Source organism: Protopterus annectens, chromosome 3.part0 (assembly GCF_019279795.1).
Source record: "Protopterus annectens isolate FY-2018-M chromosome 3.part0, PAN1.0, whole genome shotgun sequence".
NCBI classification, from domain to species: Eukaryota; Metazoa; Chordata; order Ceratodontiformes; family Protopteridae; genus Protopterus; species Protopterus annectens.
The window spans coordinates 1,757,706,870-1,757,723,800 of NC_056731.1; the positions used below are offsets into that span (position 1 = coordinate 1,757,706,870).

Below are 16,931 nucleotides of genomic sequence, written 5' to 3' on the forward strand. Positions count from 1 at the left end.
CAGATATGCAAAACTGCAAGTGCCCTTGTGTGCACAAACACACAGCTAAATGGTGTCTGCTTCTTCACCTTCCTCTCATCTCAGATGATATAACTGCTTAGCACAACTTCTTTACACCCCTTCACTCCCAAACTAGTTCAGTCCATCTTTATTAGCTGGAAAAGAAATCAGGAAAAAATACAAGTTACATTCAGACTGCTAAGGTTGATGGTACACACAAGCATTTTCATGTTTCTTCGGCATGAGACAATGACCTTACAGTGTATAGCTGAGTAATACTGTTCATACTTACTGCAAATAAGATTTTTTTTTGCCCTGAAGTTATTCATTCCATAAATAGGATCATACCACCAAACTCTGGCAGTTTTCCATATGCACTAACCATTTATCACAGACTTACTGAAAGCCTTAACAAAGTGCTGTATGAATTGTACAGATGAAGATAATATAAATGCCTGAATACAGTAACAGACCATAAGGGGTCTGAGCATTATTACTAAATTATTAATTTATTGGATACTTGTTTTGGGTGTTGTATATAATGATGCTAAAAATGGTATTGATGCCATCTAGGAAGGGACCTTAGGTGAATTGTGGCTTCAAGTGTTGTATGTTCTAGAGAAAGTATGTTTACAGCTGAAAGCAGACTTCATATTTTTGGAAGTGGATTTACAACACTGTAAATGACTGTGGGGTTGTTACTAAGAACTTTTCTTCCAAGTAGAACCACAAGTTTTGCAAATTTTCTGATTGTTTCTGTATTTTCATATTACAGACTAAATCTACTGGGGCATGTATTTTAGAAGTAGTGCTTCTGGAGTAAGCTAAGATTAAGATTCTGTTCTGACAGTCTGGGGGATTTAGTGTTCAGTGTTATTCAGGCAGCACTCACTTTTTGAATATCAAATAATGTTATTTCCTAGCCTGTAGTGTCATATTTTAAGTAGTGTCACAGAAGTGTAAAGAGTGACTGCTTTAGATTTTACCTCAACCAGCTTTTTAGCACATATGGAGCAAAACAAGACATTAAAAGTTTTGACCTACCATTTCATCTGAGTACCAGTGTTGTTTCTGATACAGAACTGCTGTGCATTTTGCATGGCAGAAAAGTACTGCTGCATCATAATGTAGTTTCTCTGGGCATTTTATTAACTTTCAGTGGGGCATAATGTCTTTAACTGATTTTAAAGGAATCCCCTGAACCAGTTGTTTGGGTTGTGGTATGTGGTAGCACTTACGGCCTTTCATCTCTGCTTTGAAGATCTCTCTGAGACAGCAGACATTGGGGAATGTAAAATGTGGAAGGAGTCTCTTGTAAATGTGCACTCATTCATTACTTTGTCTGGCCATTTGGAACCAGATGTCAAGCCACAGTTTCTTTATAAGTGCAGATGTTGTGTATTCACATGAGTATGTGATGGCATGACCTAGGAGTTGCCATATAATTCTTAGACTAACTGTTGAAAGGTGAAAGTATTATCTGTATGGTTAATTGTTCGATTTAAATGTTATTACCTATATACTCGAAATTGGATGAACCATATACACAGAGAATAAAGTGATGATCCTCCAGTGTAGTGATTTACACCTGAATGTAGGTAAACAGAACTGCAGTAACTTTTTTCTAACTGTTAACTTTCTGTCTTAAATGGTCACTCTGACTCCTGCTGTCTTAAATGGTCACTCTGTCGCCTGCATTTCCATGACACTTCCATATTTTTCTCCACATAACATTTCTGAAATGATTAGTTACTCAGTTTATATGATTGGTGATTTTTGTTTCTACTAGGCTATATGTTCAAGTCTGAATGTGGGCTTTTTCCAGGACCCTGTTTTTAGCTTTTGTGAAGTAAAACATTTATTTATTTATTACTAAAAGTCTTATTCTGACTTCCGAAGTGGAATCATAGTTACTAGCATCCATGAAGTTCCTTTTTGAATTAATTATTTTGGCTATAGTTTTTATTTACTCTCTGGATGTCTGTACATCAGAAGATGATAAAAGCAATCACTCCAGTGTATGGTAACTGACAGGGCAGTCATCAAATTGCCAGTTATTTTTTCTCATTAAAGAATGCATTACTATACTGAATGCAGATGTTTCTGTAATGGAGTGAATTAAACATATGACTGACAAAAAATAAAAAAGAAAGCTCATATGTGGCATACATAAGTAACTGTCTGTAGCTTCTACATGACTTGACCTTTCTGCTGTAAGTAATTCTGCAATAGGCTTAGGGTTAAAATATCATGTACATCACTAAGCCAGAGGCTGGATGACTAAGGCAAAATAAGTAATACGGTAAGACTGGGTACAAATGATTGCAGAGTTTTCCAACACTGTACATGAACTGAAGCAATAAATAAGCTGAAGCTAGGTAATTCTTTAAATCGTCAACACTTGTAAGGTTTTATTATTATAATTATGTGTTGGGATGGAAGCGAGGAAGGTATCAAAAGAGGCAATTTAGAATGCTTGCTCAAATGTCAGCCACAGAGATAACAGGATGTCTATGTAATATTCTGCATAAATTTGCTCTGGGCAAATTCATGAAGGAATGCTCAAAGAGGGCTTGTAGTCTATAAAGCCTGAAATCAGCTTACAAACCAGAATCAGAAGTGGTTTGTAGAGGAAAGGTCCGAGCCATACCTTTGATTACAGGTCTCTGCTTGTGCATGAGAACCATGCCTACTGTGCAAATGTGGATTAACTGTATGTCACCTATGCAACAAATCAATTTCTATATAACCCTATGGAAATTTACTCTAGGGTGCTACAGTGCTCCTGTAAATTCAAGCTGAATATTATTAATTATTACTAATATGATTAAATCTAAATACAATACAACAAGTTAATAAAGGCATGAATGCAGTGGTACAGTGCTCCCTATATTGGGGGTGGGAGGGCAGTGCAGTGCCAGAATTACAGAAAAGGCAAGAAAGTCTGCAACAATTTTTCTTTGAAGATCCATCACTTATACACAATTAAGAAGCAAAGGTATGACTATCTTAATAGAAGGCAAACAATACCTTGCTGCTATCCTAAGTTCTTCTGGATAGATATAAACAAATACATAAGCAGCAAACTACTTCCACTGTTGGTCTCTTCGTTAATACTAACCAGCTATTGGTAGCAGCTTTGGAGTTAATTTGCCTTAATGAATAATTACCAAATTTATATTCCTCAGATTACTTTCTGTGTTCTGTCAAGCACCCTCCAACCTGCTTACAAAATTCAAACCGAAAACTTTGGATGTAACATTGTCAAGAATTTAGTTGCTAAAGTTAAAAGAAGCAGCTCTTCTGTTGCAGCGTTCTGCCTCTGAAGTATACGAATCTGAGGGCTGAATGTGTGGCTTACCTAGCATGTTGTAGCTTAAATAAAATTAAAGATTACTTTACAGCCAAGTTCTAAAAAAATGTAAAGAAAACATGAGCAAATCTAACCACAAACAGTGTGACAAGAATTGTACTACTAACTTCAGCCCAATATCACTACTCAACCCTCTGACCAAAGTGATTGAAATAATTGCATGCATTCAATTAACATATCATTTGCAGCAACTGCTAATAACATCGGTCTCTCAACACAAGTTTACAGATTACCTTATTGCCAACACTCAGTCTCTCTACGACATTTCTAATCTGGATAAAGGAAACATGACTGCTGGCCATTTATTTGATCTGACTGAGCTGTTTGAAACATGTCTGCTATACTCAAGTATCTTGTAAAGACTGGCTTTGACTTCAATTAACTTGCAAGGAGACAACATTTTCTTGCCAAACAAGCAAATAGAGTTGAATTGTTTTTACTCATGTTTCTTCAAGAACCCTAAAAACTGCGGTAGGTCAGGGCCTATAACACTCTCATTATAAGGAAGAATTCTAGGTCCTATAATGCTCTCATTATAAGGAAGAATTCTAGGTACTATAATGCTCTCATTATAAAGAAGAAAGCTCTGGTCTTGATTTTAAGCTCTGTATTTCTAAAGTACAGTCAAACACTCCATTGATGAGACAAAAAAAGTCTGAAACATGATGATTACAGCTAGATGAGTTTGGCTTCTTTGCCCCGAATGCACAGGTAAAGACTTAAAAAGTAATGGGCATTAAGAAGCCATGTAGCTAAAACACTGTTATGTTCTGAAGGGGTCATTTGCATATATCCAATGGGTCTCTACTACAGGAGGCATAAAATATTACACCATGAGGATTCTAGCTTGGCTGGATCTTTCTTACAGTTCTTACTGAATGGTTTGTGTGACCTTTCTACTCTTTGGCTTGTATATATATATTCATATATATAGATAGATATAGATATAGATATTCTAACTCTGAAGTTACTCAAACTTGGATAAAATAGAGAAAGCTGAAAGTAAACATAAAAGTCACCTTCCTCCTCTTGTCTTAGTCCAGCAAACCTCAAACAAAGATACTATTTGTAACTTGGGCAGTGCTGATGTACTGAAAAGTCAACAACAAAAAAAAATGATTATCTTCTTAATATGATATTGAATGCCTAATAAAGCTGGACACAATAAAACATAAGTTGCATAGTATGGAGGTATGAAAGTAAACTACTGACTAGACAAAATCATGCAACAGATAATTGTAAACAGTGTCCATTCAGATGACAGGTGTGTTACTGTGAAGTGTCACAGGTTTGAATATTGAAGTCATTTCTTGTCAATGTTTTTGTAAAGGATACTCCAGAACCTGAGGAAGATCTGAAAGGGAAAGTGTTCTTTTTCATAACCCACAGCTGTGAAATAGGACTGCTGTGTCAGAAGTGTAAAGTGCAGAAGACTGGGAAAAACTGGAAGAAAATGTAAGAAAAGACAGATTCAAGTCAAAGTAGAAACATGCTAAATAATGTTATATGCAAAGCAAAATACAGAAAAGGAGTGCACTGTTGAAGCTAAACTAGCAGGCATGATAAATGATTAAAGAGTCCTAGGGGCATATAAACTCAGGTGACCTAAAGGTAAGCAAGTAATGTGAGAGACAAGGAAGAAAGACTGCTGAAATAATTAGATACATCAGATTTGTCACCACAGGAGAAAACAAACAGATCTTATATTTCCATAAAGAAGGTAAATAAGACCCCCATCTGAAGTGTTGTGAAAAAGCTTGGAAATTTCTTCAAGGATAACGTTTTCCATTTTTTCAAGAAAAACATGTATCATTCTGGAATTAATAACCACATATTGGAAAACATGAGGTTTTCACTGAAATGGTATTTAAAGCCAAAAAAACGCATTAACCATAGGTTAAACTATTACTACTTCTTATATGTATTGCTAGTAAACCCATCGTCTTGCTTTATTCAATACTTAGAACCTGGTTTAATTTTGCTTATAAATGCAAAACTACAAATTATAATGGAATCACACTAATGACTGGAAATTACATTTGACAATCAATTGTATAATTTCTGTGTGTGTCAGGGTCGTGAAAAAAAGTGTTTCATGTTGAATGACCACTAATCAGCATCTTTGTTCATCTCTTGTCTTTCTAAGAACCTAAAGCTTACAGCAAAATAAAAGAGAGTGGAAATACCCTAGTAATTGTGCAATGCATTATGTAATAAAAAAAGTGCTCTAAAATCACAACGTCGCAATAAAATATAGACAAAATCCACAAACGTTACATAAATAGGAGACAACCTGATACTAGCTTGTGGGGTAGAGTCTTTCCTTACCTGCGTTTGTCTTTGTTTTTCCTCTCATGCAATAACTTAATAGATCCCACTGTACACAATATTTACCATACAAATCCTGCTTAGTTTATGATACACAAATGCATTATTTTTTACTCGTTATAATAAAGATTTCGTTTTATAAATAGTACTAATAAAATTAACAGTTCAATAACTCAGTACCGTGCATATGTCGTAAATCTCGTTTTTGCACTGTCCGTCTGTTTTTTTTTTAAATTTCCTGGTAAATCACTGAGGGTTACAGTATATCGGTTTTACCAGACATTACAGTTTCAAACTTCTTGTCTTTTTAAAATGTATATATTAATGCAAAGCGTGCTGTTCTATTAACTTTTTACGTAAATCGGAAATATTTAAGAATTAATAGTTGAGAGACATAGGGAGGATAACCAGAATGAAAGCTGATCTACTGCATGCGTGATAATATTAATAAAATAAATGGTGAACGGCCAGAGGGTACTTCATGCACAGCTTAATACAGGGAACACATGAAATTTCCTCCATTCCAAACAAATCTCACCTTTAAAACAAGTATTGAACATTAAAATGAAAGAGTAAGGCACTGCAAAATTGTATGACCTCTTATAAGCATACTTTTGAGATTACCTGAGGTTATGGGGTAGTTATATAAATCAAAGTTGCTGTACTCTCGTGTGTGTGTGTGTGTGTGTGTGTGTGTGTGTACGGGCGGTGACAGTAAGTGGAGACCAGCATGCAGAATAACTAGGAAACCTTTCAAACAACACACTTCTGTGTATCCAATTAGCACAGGATAAATGCCTCTTGCTGGCATGTAGCTGCGTAGATTATAATAATAGAGCATTGAAAAGAACAGCAGAATGGGAATTTGGGGATAAAGATTACTAACCCCCTTCTCCCAAAAGTTTACTAACTTCATCCAAAATTCATTCATAAATCATATCTCTGAATCTCTAATAGCAAGAACTGTGGTCTGTCATAAATACAAAAGCCCTAAAACACGGACAATTTAGAACTTTGATAGAATAACAGGTTTTGCATCAGCATGAGTTTTCAGGAGGGTGTGAATTGAAACTCAAATGTCTGCCATTATTTTCTGGCTTCAATCCTCAATGATTTGTTAGAAAACCAAAACGTTCCCGGGAAAAGACAAAAATACGATTCAAAAAGTCTAATATATATATATATATATATATATATATATATATATATATATAGTTTTAGTTGTGTAATTGATTATTTCAATTGTGTATGTTGTCAATAACAGGTGTGCTGCTGAAGGTGCCTTTCAGGCACTGTACAGCTACACTTGACAGATGCCTTAAAACTACTGTAAAGTTACAGTGTTTCTTTAATTTCATATGACACCTACTGCATTTCTGCTAGTAAACAGGGACCCAGTTTGAAATGAAGGGTTTTAAAAAGTGCACAATGAGTGCACTTCACAAGTGTACAGATCTAGCTCTGGTTTATTACAGTGCTTAAATGATATTCCAGGATTATCCATCACAGCGTTGAATTACAGTAGGGTTATGTGTATACAAGGCTTTGTAGATGAGTTAGTATTAGATTACAGGTTCACACGGTCAGCCGCAGACCGCCCGTCGCCCAAACCAATTGCTCCATTCATTCGAACGCCGGGAACAGCCGCCGCCCCCGATTGGCCATCAGCGCTCAGAGAAGGAACTTTCCCACGGCCTGCGCGTGCTAACAGACGGCCAGCTACTTTCCAGTCAGGTGCCGTGCCAACCAATCAAGACGATGCCAATCACCGTTGGAGGCGTGGTTAGGCTTCCCAAAGGGGGCTGAACGAAGGGCTGTCTGGGAGGAGGGTGGGCCGCACCCACCTAAGTATGCTACCCTGGAGAGCTTGTGGTTACAAAAAAGGGAGGAGCCTTTGACCCTTAAAATGTCTCAATTGGTTTAAATCTGCACTACTGGATTTGATACGTGACGTGATTGGTGGTACTGAATCATTGTTTCCTTCTGGGTCAATGTCCCCGCCTTGCGGCATGTCATTGTGATACCGTGGGAAAGCAGTCTGAAGTATTTTAAAGTGCTGGCACAGGATGTTGGGTACTCTTAGTCTTCAAGTAGCAGTACGAACAACAGTATCAATAACTGATTTACTGGGCGTTGCAGCACTGTCTTTTTTTGGACTGACAACTCTTGGGACGTTAGTGCCGAGTACCGACGACGCACCACATACCTACAGAAAGGGACAGTACTTTTTTTGGAAGAATGAAACGAAGCCACCAGAACGATTATAGCTCATCCGACAGTGAACTCGATGAGACGATTGAAGTGGAGAAGGAAAGTGCAGATGAAAATGGGTAAGCTATGATAAGAGAAGTGCGCTGATTTATTATTATTATTTATTTATTTTTTTTGGGTAGAGGAGGAACGGTGTATGTACATCACCATTGAAGAACAAATAATCTTTTAGTATTTGTGAGCAGCATTTTTGTAATAATTACTGATAAGCATGCTTAGTCTTATTTGTTAAGTATGTATAAAGTCCGGAAATTTACCCACCAGTGTAGCCTTGTTGTATACAGATTTCACATACGCACAGCCTGGTGTAGGTAACGCAAGTTTATACGAAGAACCATCTCCGGCTGTGCTGGATACAATATTTATAAAACTGTGTTGTATGAAATATAAATAACAAGCAAACAGTTTCCTGGCTTTCTACTTTCAAGCTGAGGGAATCAAACTTAGACCACTGTTCATTAACAACTGCTATGTTTTCAGTTTAGACTTAGAAAAACCCTTCTGCATAATGTAGCAATATTCTGTGTTTCTGATATGTGCTGTGGATGTTTAGTGTGGTGTTCCTGGTCATACAAGTTAGGTGTGAGGAGCTTGAGGCAAGGCCACTAGAAAAAAAATATAGCTATATCTATATCTGTATCTATATTCAGTCATCTGTCTGTATAGTGAGGAGTTCTCCTGAATACCTTAGTTTCAAAGACTCTTTTCCAAAGAACCAGTAGCATGCTTAAAATGTTCCTACTTGTTAACAATATTTTCGTCGAAGTCTGGTAAATGCGTTGCTTATAATAGTTCAACAGATTAAAGAAAATGGTAGCTTAAACAGTAAACCAAGACTAGTAGGCTGACTACTCTGTCTCTCTCTCTTTTTGGAACAGTGTGTTGGATCACAGCCAAGACAGTATTTCACTGAGCAAGTTTCCCAGGCTGTACTGGTGTATGTTTGGGTAGGGTGTAGTCTGGAGCATTACCGCAGTATAGTGTTCTCGAAGTAGTTTTTATTTCCTTTGCAGTTTGAAAGATGAAATTGCTAAGGTTCATAGGTTAGTACTAAGCTAACTGCCCTTGTGAGCCTAGCCAATTATCCCTTGTGAGACTCAAACCCTGCACTTTATTTTTGTAAGGTAAACACCTTAACCATTAGGCCACCCTCAGAGTAACATATAGGTAAAGTAAGTGTGTGTGTGTGTTTTGCATACTTCCTCCGATTAACTTGGTCACTTACTTAATCATGCTAGGTATGTACATGTGTGTGTGTCTGTACATATATGCTGAACACATTTGAGAGTGTGCATATGTTTGTTCACAGTACTTATGTGCATGTGTCATTCCTTGTTAATGTAGAAAGAGCACCCCTTTGGTGTTTATCTGTTTGTGACCTATACTAACAGTGTCTGATTTATTTATTTTAGCAACTTATCTGCTCCGGGTTCAATGTCTCCATCCACAACATCTCAGATTCTTGCACGAAAAAGACGCAGAGGAGTAAGTGATTATAATGCAACATGTATAATCCTCTTAAGTACTTTCCAGATTTCAGCTCCGTGTAATATACTTATTTAATGTTTCTTACAGATTATTGAAAAACGTCGTCGAGATCGAATTAATAATAGCTTAACTGAACTGAGGAGGCTGGTTCCTAGTGCCTTTGAGAAGCAGGTATGTAGCATAATTTTTCCGTTGTGTTTTATCTCAGAAATGGAACATGTTTAGTTGACAATTGTACATTTCCAGACTATATGTGTTTGAAATGGGGTGAAGTGACATCTGGACAAGGCATCCTCTAGGAGTGCCTTGGTTTGCTATATAATTTTCTGTTCACATATGGTTTTGACTGCATATTTTGTGAACTGCAGAAGTCTTTCTCTATATAGTACAGTCTTTTTAGACATAAAAATGGTTATTTTCCATGTAAAATGTAAAAAAAAAAACAAAATAAATTTTCATCCTTTTGAAATGGATGCTGCCCTATTTTTGTTCTGTTTTGTAGCACCTAACAGGTATGCAAAATATTGCATTGTAAATGCTAACCATGTTCGATAATGGACTGATCTCATACTGGCAGGCACTTATTTTCCCTAACTAATGAATTTGGTTTCAGTGTTAGAAAACACTCAAACTTCAGACTAGCATAAGTGAAAACAGAAGCCTTGCTAGAAAGAATAGCTTGTACTGACACCATCAGTGAGAGTCTGGGTATGCACTACAGCCTGGATTGTTTTCATTACCTGAGTTATTTATGGGAAAGTTCATAGGTTAACTGCCCTTGCAAGCCTAGCCAGTTATCCTTTGTGAGACTCAAACGCTGCACTTTGTGTTTGTAAGGCAAACACTTTAACCATTAGGCCACCTCCCAACCCTAAGAGTCCTTTTTTGTAAAAGTTACAAACCTTGTCCATGTAGAATAGTATTTTGTGTAGAGGCTCAAATGCTGTTTCTTTGGCATTACTGCTGCTTTGGGACAAGTGAAGCATTTTTCAAAACTGCTTTCATATGTTAGACCCCATTCATTACTGATGAGTCATTCTGTAGAGTTAGTTCAGTTATTTTATAATGTATACTGTGTTAAACATGTCTAACATTATGAAGAATGTCAGTAAATTTAAGAGAAGCATGGTTGTATCTGAGCGGGCAAAATTATAGCACAGGTGCATTAAATAGCATTTTTAAAGTTTGCTCCTCAAGTACACTTTTGGACTATCTAAAGGCTCATAGGGGTGCCATCTAGTGGCCAAGCTACCCCACCTTGTGGTTTTAATGGGTGGAATTCTTGTGCGTTACTCGTATAATTACATTTAAGTCCGTGCTCTAGTTTGTCTGATATGAGCAGCTGGTTGAAGGAAATAAGATTTGAAACAATGCTTTTGCCCATTGATGACTGACCTCTTCAGCCAAACTGCAGTTTACTTATTCACTGGAAATCATTCTTTAAAAATGCTGTTTCAAGGAAGATGTATTTTATTCACCTTTTTTGGTATATTTTGACTGCTGAATCCACAGCTATCTCTGTGCTGGATGTAGACATTGAATGTAGAACATGAGAATTTCAGAACCATTCTAATGCATCTTTATATGAGAGCTTAACACAACTGGCACTTTAACTAAAGAATGACAGTTATAATGTAGCCGTTTATAAACATAACAAAAACGGTTGTTTCATGCAAGAAAGTAATTATTATGACCTTTAATTTTATTTTAGGGTTCTGCTAAGCTTGAAAAAGCAGAGATTTTGCAAATGACAGTGGATCATTTAAAAATGCTTCATGCTGCAGGTAGCAAAGGTACAATTTTATTTTACATGTGCATGTAGCTATCTTAAAGTTATTGCATGTATTCACAATCTGACTGCGTGTTTTTTTCTGTTTGAAGTCCCAGTTAGTGATGTGTTGTCATTTAATGTGAAAATAAATTGCAGTGTTATTGCTCTCCTAAAATTTATTTTCTTTGTTCATTATTTTTTCATAAATTTCATTGTTTTTATTTTTTAAATTAATAGATAATGGCTTTCTTCAACTTAAAAAAAGTAATTTGTCAATTTGTTTTACGTGTAGACCTCTTTGTTAGACCTTGTTAATGATATGTTTTGGTATAATTCATTTTTAAAAGTAAAGGGACAAACTTTTTCATTATAAAACTAAACATCCTGTATTATCCTTGTATCCATTATCAGTAAGTGCTTTATCCATTTCAAGACTGTAGTGATCCTTTTATCTGTCTTGAAACTACTGGTACTATAACAGATGTAGCCACACATGACACCCATGTGTTGTACTGCACAACACCATACATGCAAACTTGGGGGCATTTTGAAGTAGCCAGACAACCTAAATAGAATTTCTCTAGTAGAAACCTACAATACGTAGAAGAATTGTATATGACTGTGACCCCACAGTAATAGCAGTTGGAGGTCAGCACTAACCCACAGTAATAGCAGTTGGAGGTCAGCACTAAACTCCAGGACCCAAGTCTATAAGGCAGCATAACTACCCACTGTGTTTCCCAACCATGTAATACTTGCCATTCAGCCGTACAATGTTTGCCACTCAGCCTTAGTATTTGTAACTTAGTTTTGCAAGCTGTTTTGCCACTTTTGCTGTAAATAAATGTGTTTGTGATTCCTAAAGACAAAAACAATGTCATATTTTAGTGTATTTTAATGGGAAATAAAATACATTTGCTTAAAGAGATAAAGCATATTTGTATTGTTTGTATATAGTGTCACTTCCAGGGGGGGAACTGTGTAAGGAGTTTAATTGGCACTTATTGTAAGGTATACAAAATCTGACAGTCTCTGTCAGCACTAAGAAGGAGAGAGATTGCATCTCTGTCCTTTTCACTTCCATGATTTGTTGTAAGCCAGCATTCTAGCTGTTTTATGATACCAACATGGAAGAGCATTAGTTGTTGCATGAAGTATTGTAAGGTCTTTTTTAAATCATCTTTGCACGGTGCTGCAGAATGGATTTAGAATGCATCTGTGGCAGAGCAATGCTGCTACTAGTTTAGGGCACTCCTTATGTAAGTGATCTAGAATGATGTTAATTACTTAACCTGGTATTCCTATACGTGATTCAAGACCAGTTGACTGGATTGTTACTGCCGGACTACAACTGGTTGAAACTATTTTTTTCACAGACTGACTACTGCTGTATCACAAAGCAATGCAGGATCACAGTTTGTGTGAGACCACCAGGCACTTTGGTAGGGGGATTTCTCCTTGCCCCAATGTTTTGTGATTCTGAAGTTAGTATATATAGTATGGGCACTCATATCACTTGTAGAGGAACAGAGGGCATGCCTTCCCTACAAAAATATTTATATCGTCCTTTGCGAGTGGTTGTGAGGGTAGTGTATTCTGGATTAGTTTTGAGACAACATTTTTTTTCTGCATTGATTTGTTCACTATTTAAGCAAAAAGAGCAGCACTGCGACTACTTTTACGTAGCATTATGTAAATATGGTTGCACAGTAATTCCATAAAATGTACTAGCATGGGATTTTATCCTGTAAAGGTGTGGATGAATTTAACCTGTCCTCTAGAATACTAGTCCTGCACAACTGAAAGCACTGTGGATGTCTGGCAGTTAGCCCATGGGAATCAACTTGCTTCCTTTTAATTAAATTTTTTCTTTAATTGTGCTGAATATGCTATACAGAACATCACTTTCTGAAAAGTTGATTCTTGTAGCTATAATACTATATAAATATTCCTCTCTAGCCTTATGACCTGTAACATTTCCTGTCTGGGTCATTGAATTTGATTGTCAAGGGGCAGTTAACAGAAATGCCTGCAGTGTTATTGTACAAGTTATTTGGAGGCCCAAGAGAGGCTAATGTATAAAACGCTGGCGACAGACTCGTCCAAAATAAGATGGCCAAGTATGTGATGTTCTTGGTGGTTTTAGGGTGATTTCTTACCAGTAAGTTCTTGTGAAACAGTGGTTGTTTTTTCATTCTTTAAGCAAAACCATTGTTTTACTTGAAGAATGGCTGAAACTGTAAGCCATATTGCAGTCAACTAATGATATAAACAAAGTCACTTGTGGTTGCAATGCGCAGCAGTTTGTTGCAACAACGTATGTGATCTATCCCTTGTTATAGTATCAAGTTGGTGCAATAATTGCAGAGGGATTTATTGGGTCTCAGCTCTGTGGCTTTTAGACCTGGTGATTGTGACTTAATCACAACAGCTTAAGGTGCATAACCCTTAGCTTTACATGAGAAAGGGAGTGATGTTATGTCATGAAACATGTTTTGCAAAACTTGTTGGACTAAATGCAATATTGCTTTTATAGCTATTACAGAAACTAGAATACGACAATTATAGGATCAACTCTCTCTGTTGAAGCAGGAGTTCCATATGTGACTTTGAAAACTTGGTAAAGAAATGGACTTGCATAGTGAATCACTGGCCAATGAGTAAACTCAAGACCGTTACTGTACCTCTCCTGTGGGCTGGGTGGGGCTAGTGAAAGCAGGAACAGAACACTGTTTCTTTAAGTGTAGCAGCCCAATGTATAGAAGTTTCATTTTGTTATGAAGATGAGCAGCAGAATAGGTGAGTGTAGGCTATGCCACATTTATTGTGTTGTTATGGCAAGTTTATGACTGACATTTTGACTCTAAAACTAAAGAATTGCAGATGACAGAGAAGTTGAAGTATATGATGGACATAGGTAGAGGAACAAAGTTTACTATGATAGGGGAAGACAGCTAATATCCATACATTACAGAACATTCCGGAATTACTAGTAGTAAATGAAGAGCTGGAAGAATGGTGGTGTCAGGCTTGAACTGCATGTATATCATGTTATCATATATTTGGTTAAGTCACTCGTCCGTACAGTTCTGAAGCCATTTAAAGCACTTACATTGTATTTCATTGAGCATTTGATTGTTTGTTTGACTATAAGTACCAAAGGACTGGATACATTGCTTTAGCTTTGAAGTATTTTGAATATATGAAAATCAGAGCTTTAATCAAATGGACTTTATTAGAATATGTTTATGCTGAGAAACTAATTTGCTTCCACATGCTTAACCCTATTTCTTCTTCTCTTAAGGTTATTTTGATGCCCACGCTCTTGCTATGGACTACCGGAGTCTTGGGTTTCGAGAATGTCTAGCAGAAGTAGCTCGTTACCTCAGCATTATTGAAGGGATGGATACCTCTGATCCACTGCGAGTTCGCTTGGTCTCCCACCTCAACAACTATGCCTCTCAGTGGGAAGTGGTGAGCAGTGCTCACTCCAGCATAGGACATCTTCCCTGGGGTTCTGCATTTGGACATCACCCTCACCTTTCACATTCATTGCTTCTGTCACAGACTGGCCACAGTAATGGCAACAGTGCTGTCTCCACTACAGAATCTCACCACCAGAGTCGACTGGCAGCTACAACACATGCAGAAACATCAGCGCTTAGAGTTCCTCCTAATGGAACAGTAGCACCAATGGTGCCTGTTGTGTCTTCCACTTCCAAACTGTCCCAGCCTCTACTGTCTTCCATGACATCTCTGTCTGCATTCCCCTTCTCCTTTGGTGCCTTCCATTTGCTGTCGCCTAGCACACTTAGTCCGTCTTCTCAAACACAGACCACCAGCTTAGGCAAACCTTACAGACCATGGGGAACGGAGATCGGTGCTTTTTAAAAACTGGTATCAACATCTTTGTTAATAATTAAAAAATCATTAAATGTTAATATAACTCAGCTGAGCTGGGGTTTTGGACAGTATGACTGTAAATGAATATATATGTATCACCTGTTGCAGTATTGCAGCTGCTTGGTTACATTTGCAGGCATGTACACATAAAACGATTAATGTGTAACGTTACAATCTGTAGGTCACAATAAATCAAAGGCTTTAGGCAATTTTAATAGCCATTTGTTCTAGGTTATTCTGGTAAAATTCTTAGAGCAAAATATTGATTATAATGCACATTGTTTTAAATTTATGTGTATAATCCTGTAAAGGGATGGGATTTTTCCCAGAACATAGTTGCAACCTAACATTTTATTAGTTTTTTTAAGTAATCTGTTATTTTCTACATACATCTTTGAAACATGTACATGTGTAGCAACACATGCCATAAAGTCTTACATTTTGCAGAAAAGAGTAAATTGTATTTCAGCATGGAAAGCTATGCTGATTCATATTTTTATTTGTTGTAATATTAAAATGTTATAAAGATTCTTTTGTAAACTATATTTTGTATTTTTTATTTCTGAAGAAAGCCTTGACAAATCAGATTTGGCAGCTTTAAATCCGAGAGGAGATGTCTGTGTATAGAGCAGCGGGTGCAGGATATCTCCTGTACACTCTAGAAGTATACGGTACAGTTTGCTTCCTGTTGTAATAATCTGATGTGGTTCAATAAAAAAACATAACCATATTTTGTCTTCTATGAGTAAAACACAGTTTTATTTTTTTCCAACTACAACATATTTTAGTATAGCATATTACTTTTTTGTAGCTTATTTATGCATTTGCTTTTTGAGGACAAATGCAATGGAGTGAGATAAACATAACAGAAGCAAATCGTCTGTATAAAACACAGATGAATCCAAGGTAGAGCAGGTGTGATGGACCTTATACTTCCATCTTCTGATGATTTATCTGTCTTCAAAGTGTTGACATTTTTTATTTATGCAAATAAGAAAAATGCAAGATTTTTATTTAGAAGAAATGCTTGAATTAGTAACTGTAATGGATAGCCACCAACATTATGAAACACTTTAACTGCCCAGTCATTATCATACTATATGGCCCTGTAATTTGGAGATATATCCTGAAATATAATTCCTGCTATACTTTTACTGGGTAGACATTTAAACCCTGTGACACTAGTATTTTCTCTAAAAGCCTTTGCTGTAGCACCACAGACGTTTGGTCCAAGTCTTTGCTGCATCAATACCCGTTTCCAGATGTAGCAGCTGAGGTTGTTACCCTTGTTTCTGGCAGTACTCGACCTGATGCAAATAGATTATTTTAGAGTATAAGGTCCTATATCTTTTAATCACTGGTGAACTCCCCTGGTCATAACATGGTACAGATGCAAACATGATGTGTCATGTGTCTTACACACTGGATACTTGGCCTTTGATTCTGAAAGTTGACCCACTTCAGCATTTATATTTTGAGTTTCCTATCACATCTTTAAGCACATGCAGTTCATGTTTGTATACAGTGAATTACATCATAACAAATGGTAATGTCTGAAATGTGAGGAATGATCAAATAAGAGCAGAAGTTTACATGTATGGTAGGTTTCCTGCATTGTTCTCAGTGCCAGGGGTTATAATCTTAAAAACCTGTAGATGTTTGAGAAATGTTGGTCTAGTGAGGAAAGGGTGGCATTTGCTTTATATATGAAAGATGGGAATCTATACAGCCAGTATTAATGTTGTTTATAGGGCGGCCATGGTGGTGCAGTGGTTAGCGTTGTCACCTCACAGCAAG

At 36.8% G+C, this 16,931-nt stretch overlaps 1 protein-coding gene across 2 annotated transcripts; it reads left to right on the forward strand.

Moving 5' to 3' along the window:
* The first annotated feature begins 7,723 nt into the window (after positions 1-7,723).
* Positions 7,724-15,864, forward strand: HEY1 (hes related family bHLH transcription factor with YRPW motif 1). Of its 2 annotated transcripts, none has more exons than XM_044065793.1 (5): positions 7,724-8,031; positions 9,385-9,457; positions 9,548-9,631; positions 11,172-11,244; positions 14,536-15,864. In XM_044065793.1, exons 1-5 carry the CDS (start codon positions 7,940-7,942, stop codon positions 15,120-15,122), a joined length of 909 nt encoding a protein of 302 aa, XP_043921728.1. In that variant the 5' UTR covers positions 7,724-7,939; the 3' UTR covers positions 15,123-15,864. The 2 variants fall into 2 exon arrangements, with proteins under 2 accessions (XP_043921728.1, XP_043921727.1); XM_044065792.1 differs by having other exon boundaries at positions 7,726-8,031; positions 11,172-11,253.
* The last annotated feature ends 1,067 nt before the right edge of the window (positions 15,865-16,931 follow it).

What these genes read in the sequence shown, in the direction of transcription:
- HEY1 (XM_044065792.1), top strand. Translation starts at nt 7,940, where the DNA reads ATGAAACGAAGCCACCAGAACGATTATAGCTCATCCGACAGTGAACTC. An exon ending in GAAAGTGCAGATGAAAATGG is followed by an intron (nt 8,032 to 9,384) that starts GTAAGCTATGAT and finishes TATTTATTTTAG; the next exon opens with CAACTTATCTGCTCCGGGTT. An exon ending in CACGAAAAAGACGCAGAGGA is followed by an intron (nt 9,458 to 9,547) that starts GTAAGTGATTAT and finishes TGTTTCTTACAG; the next exon opens with ATTATTGAAAAACGTCGTCG.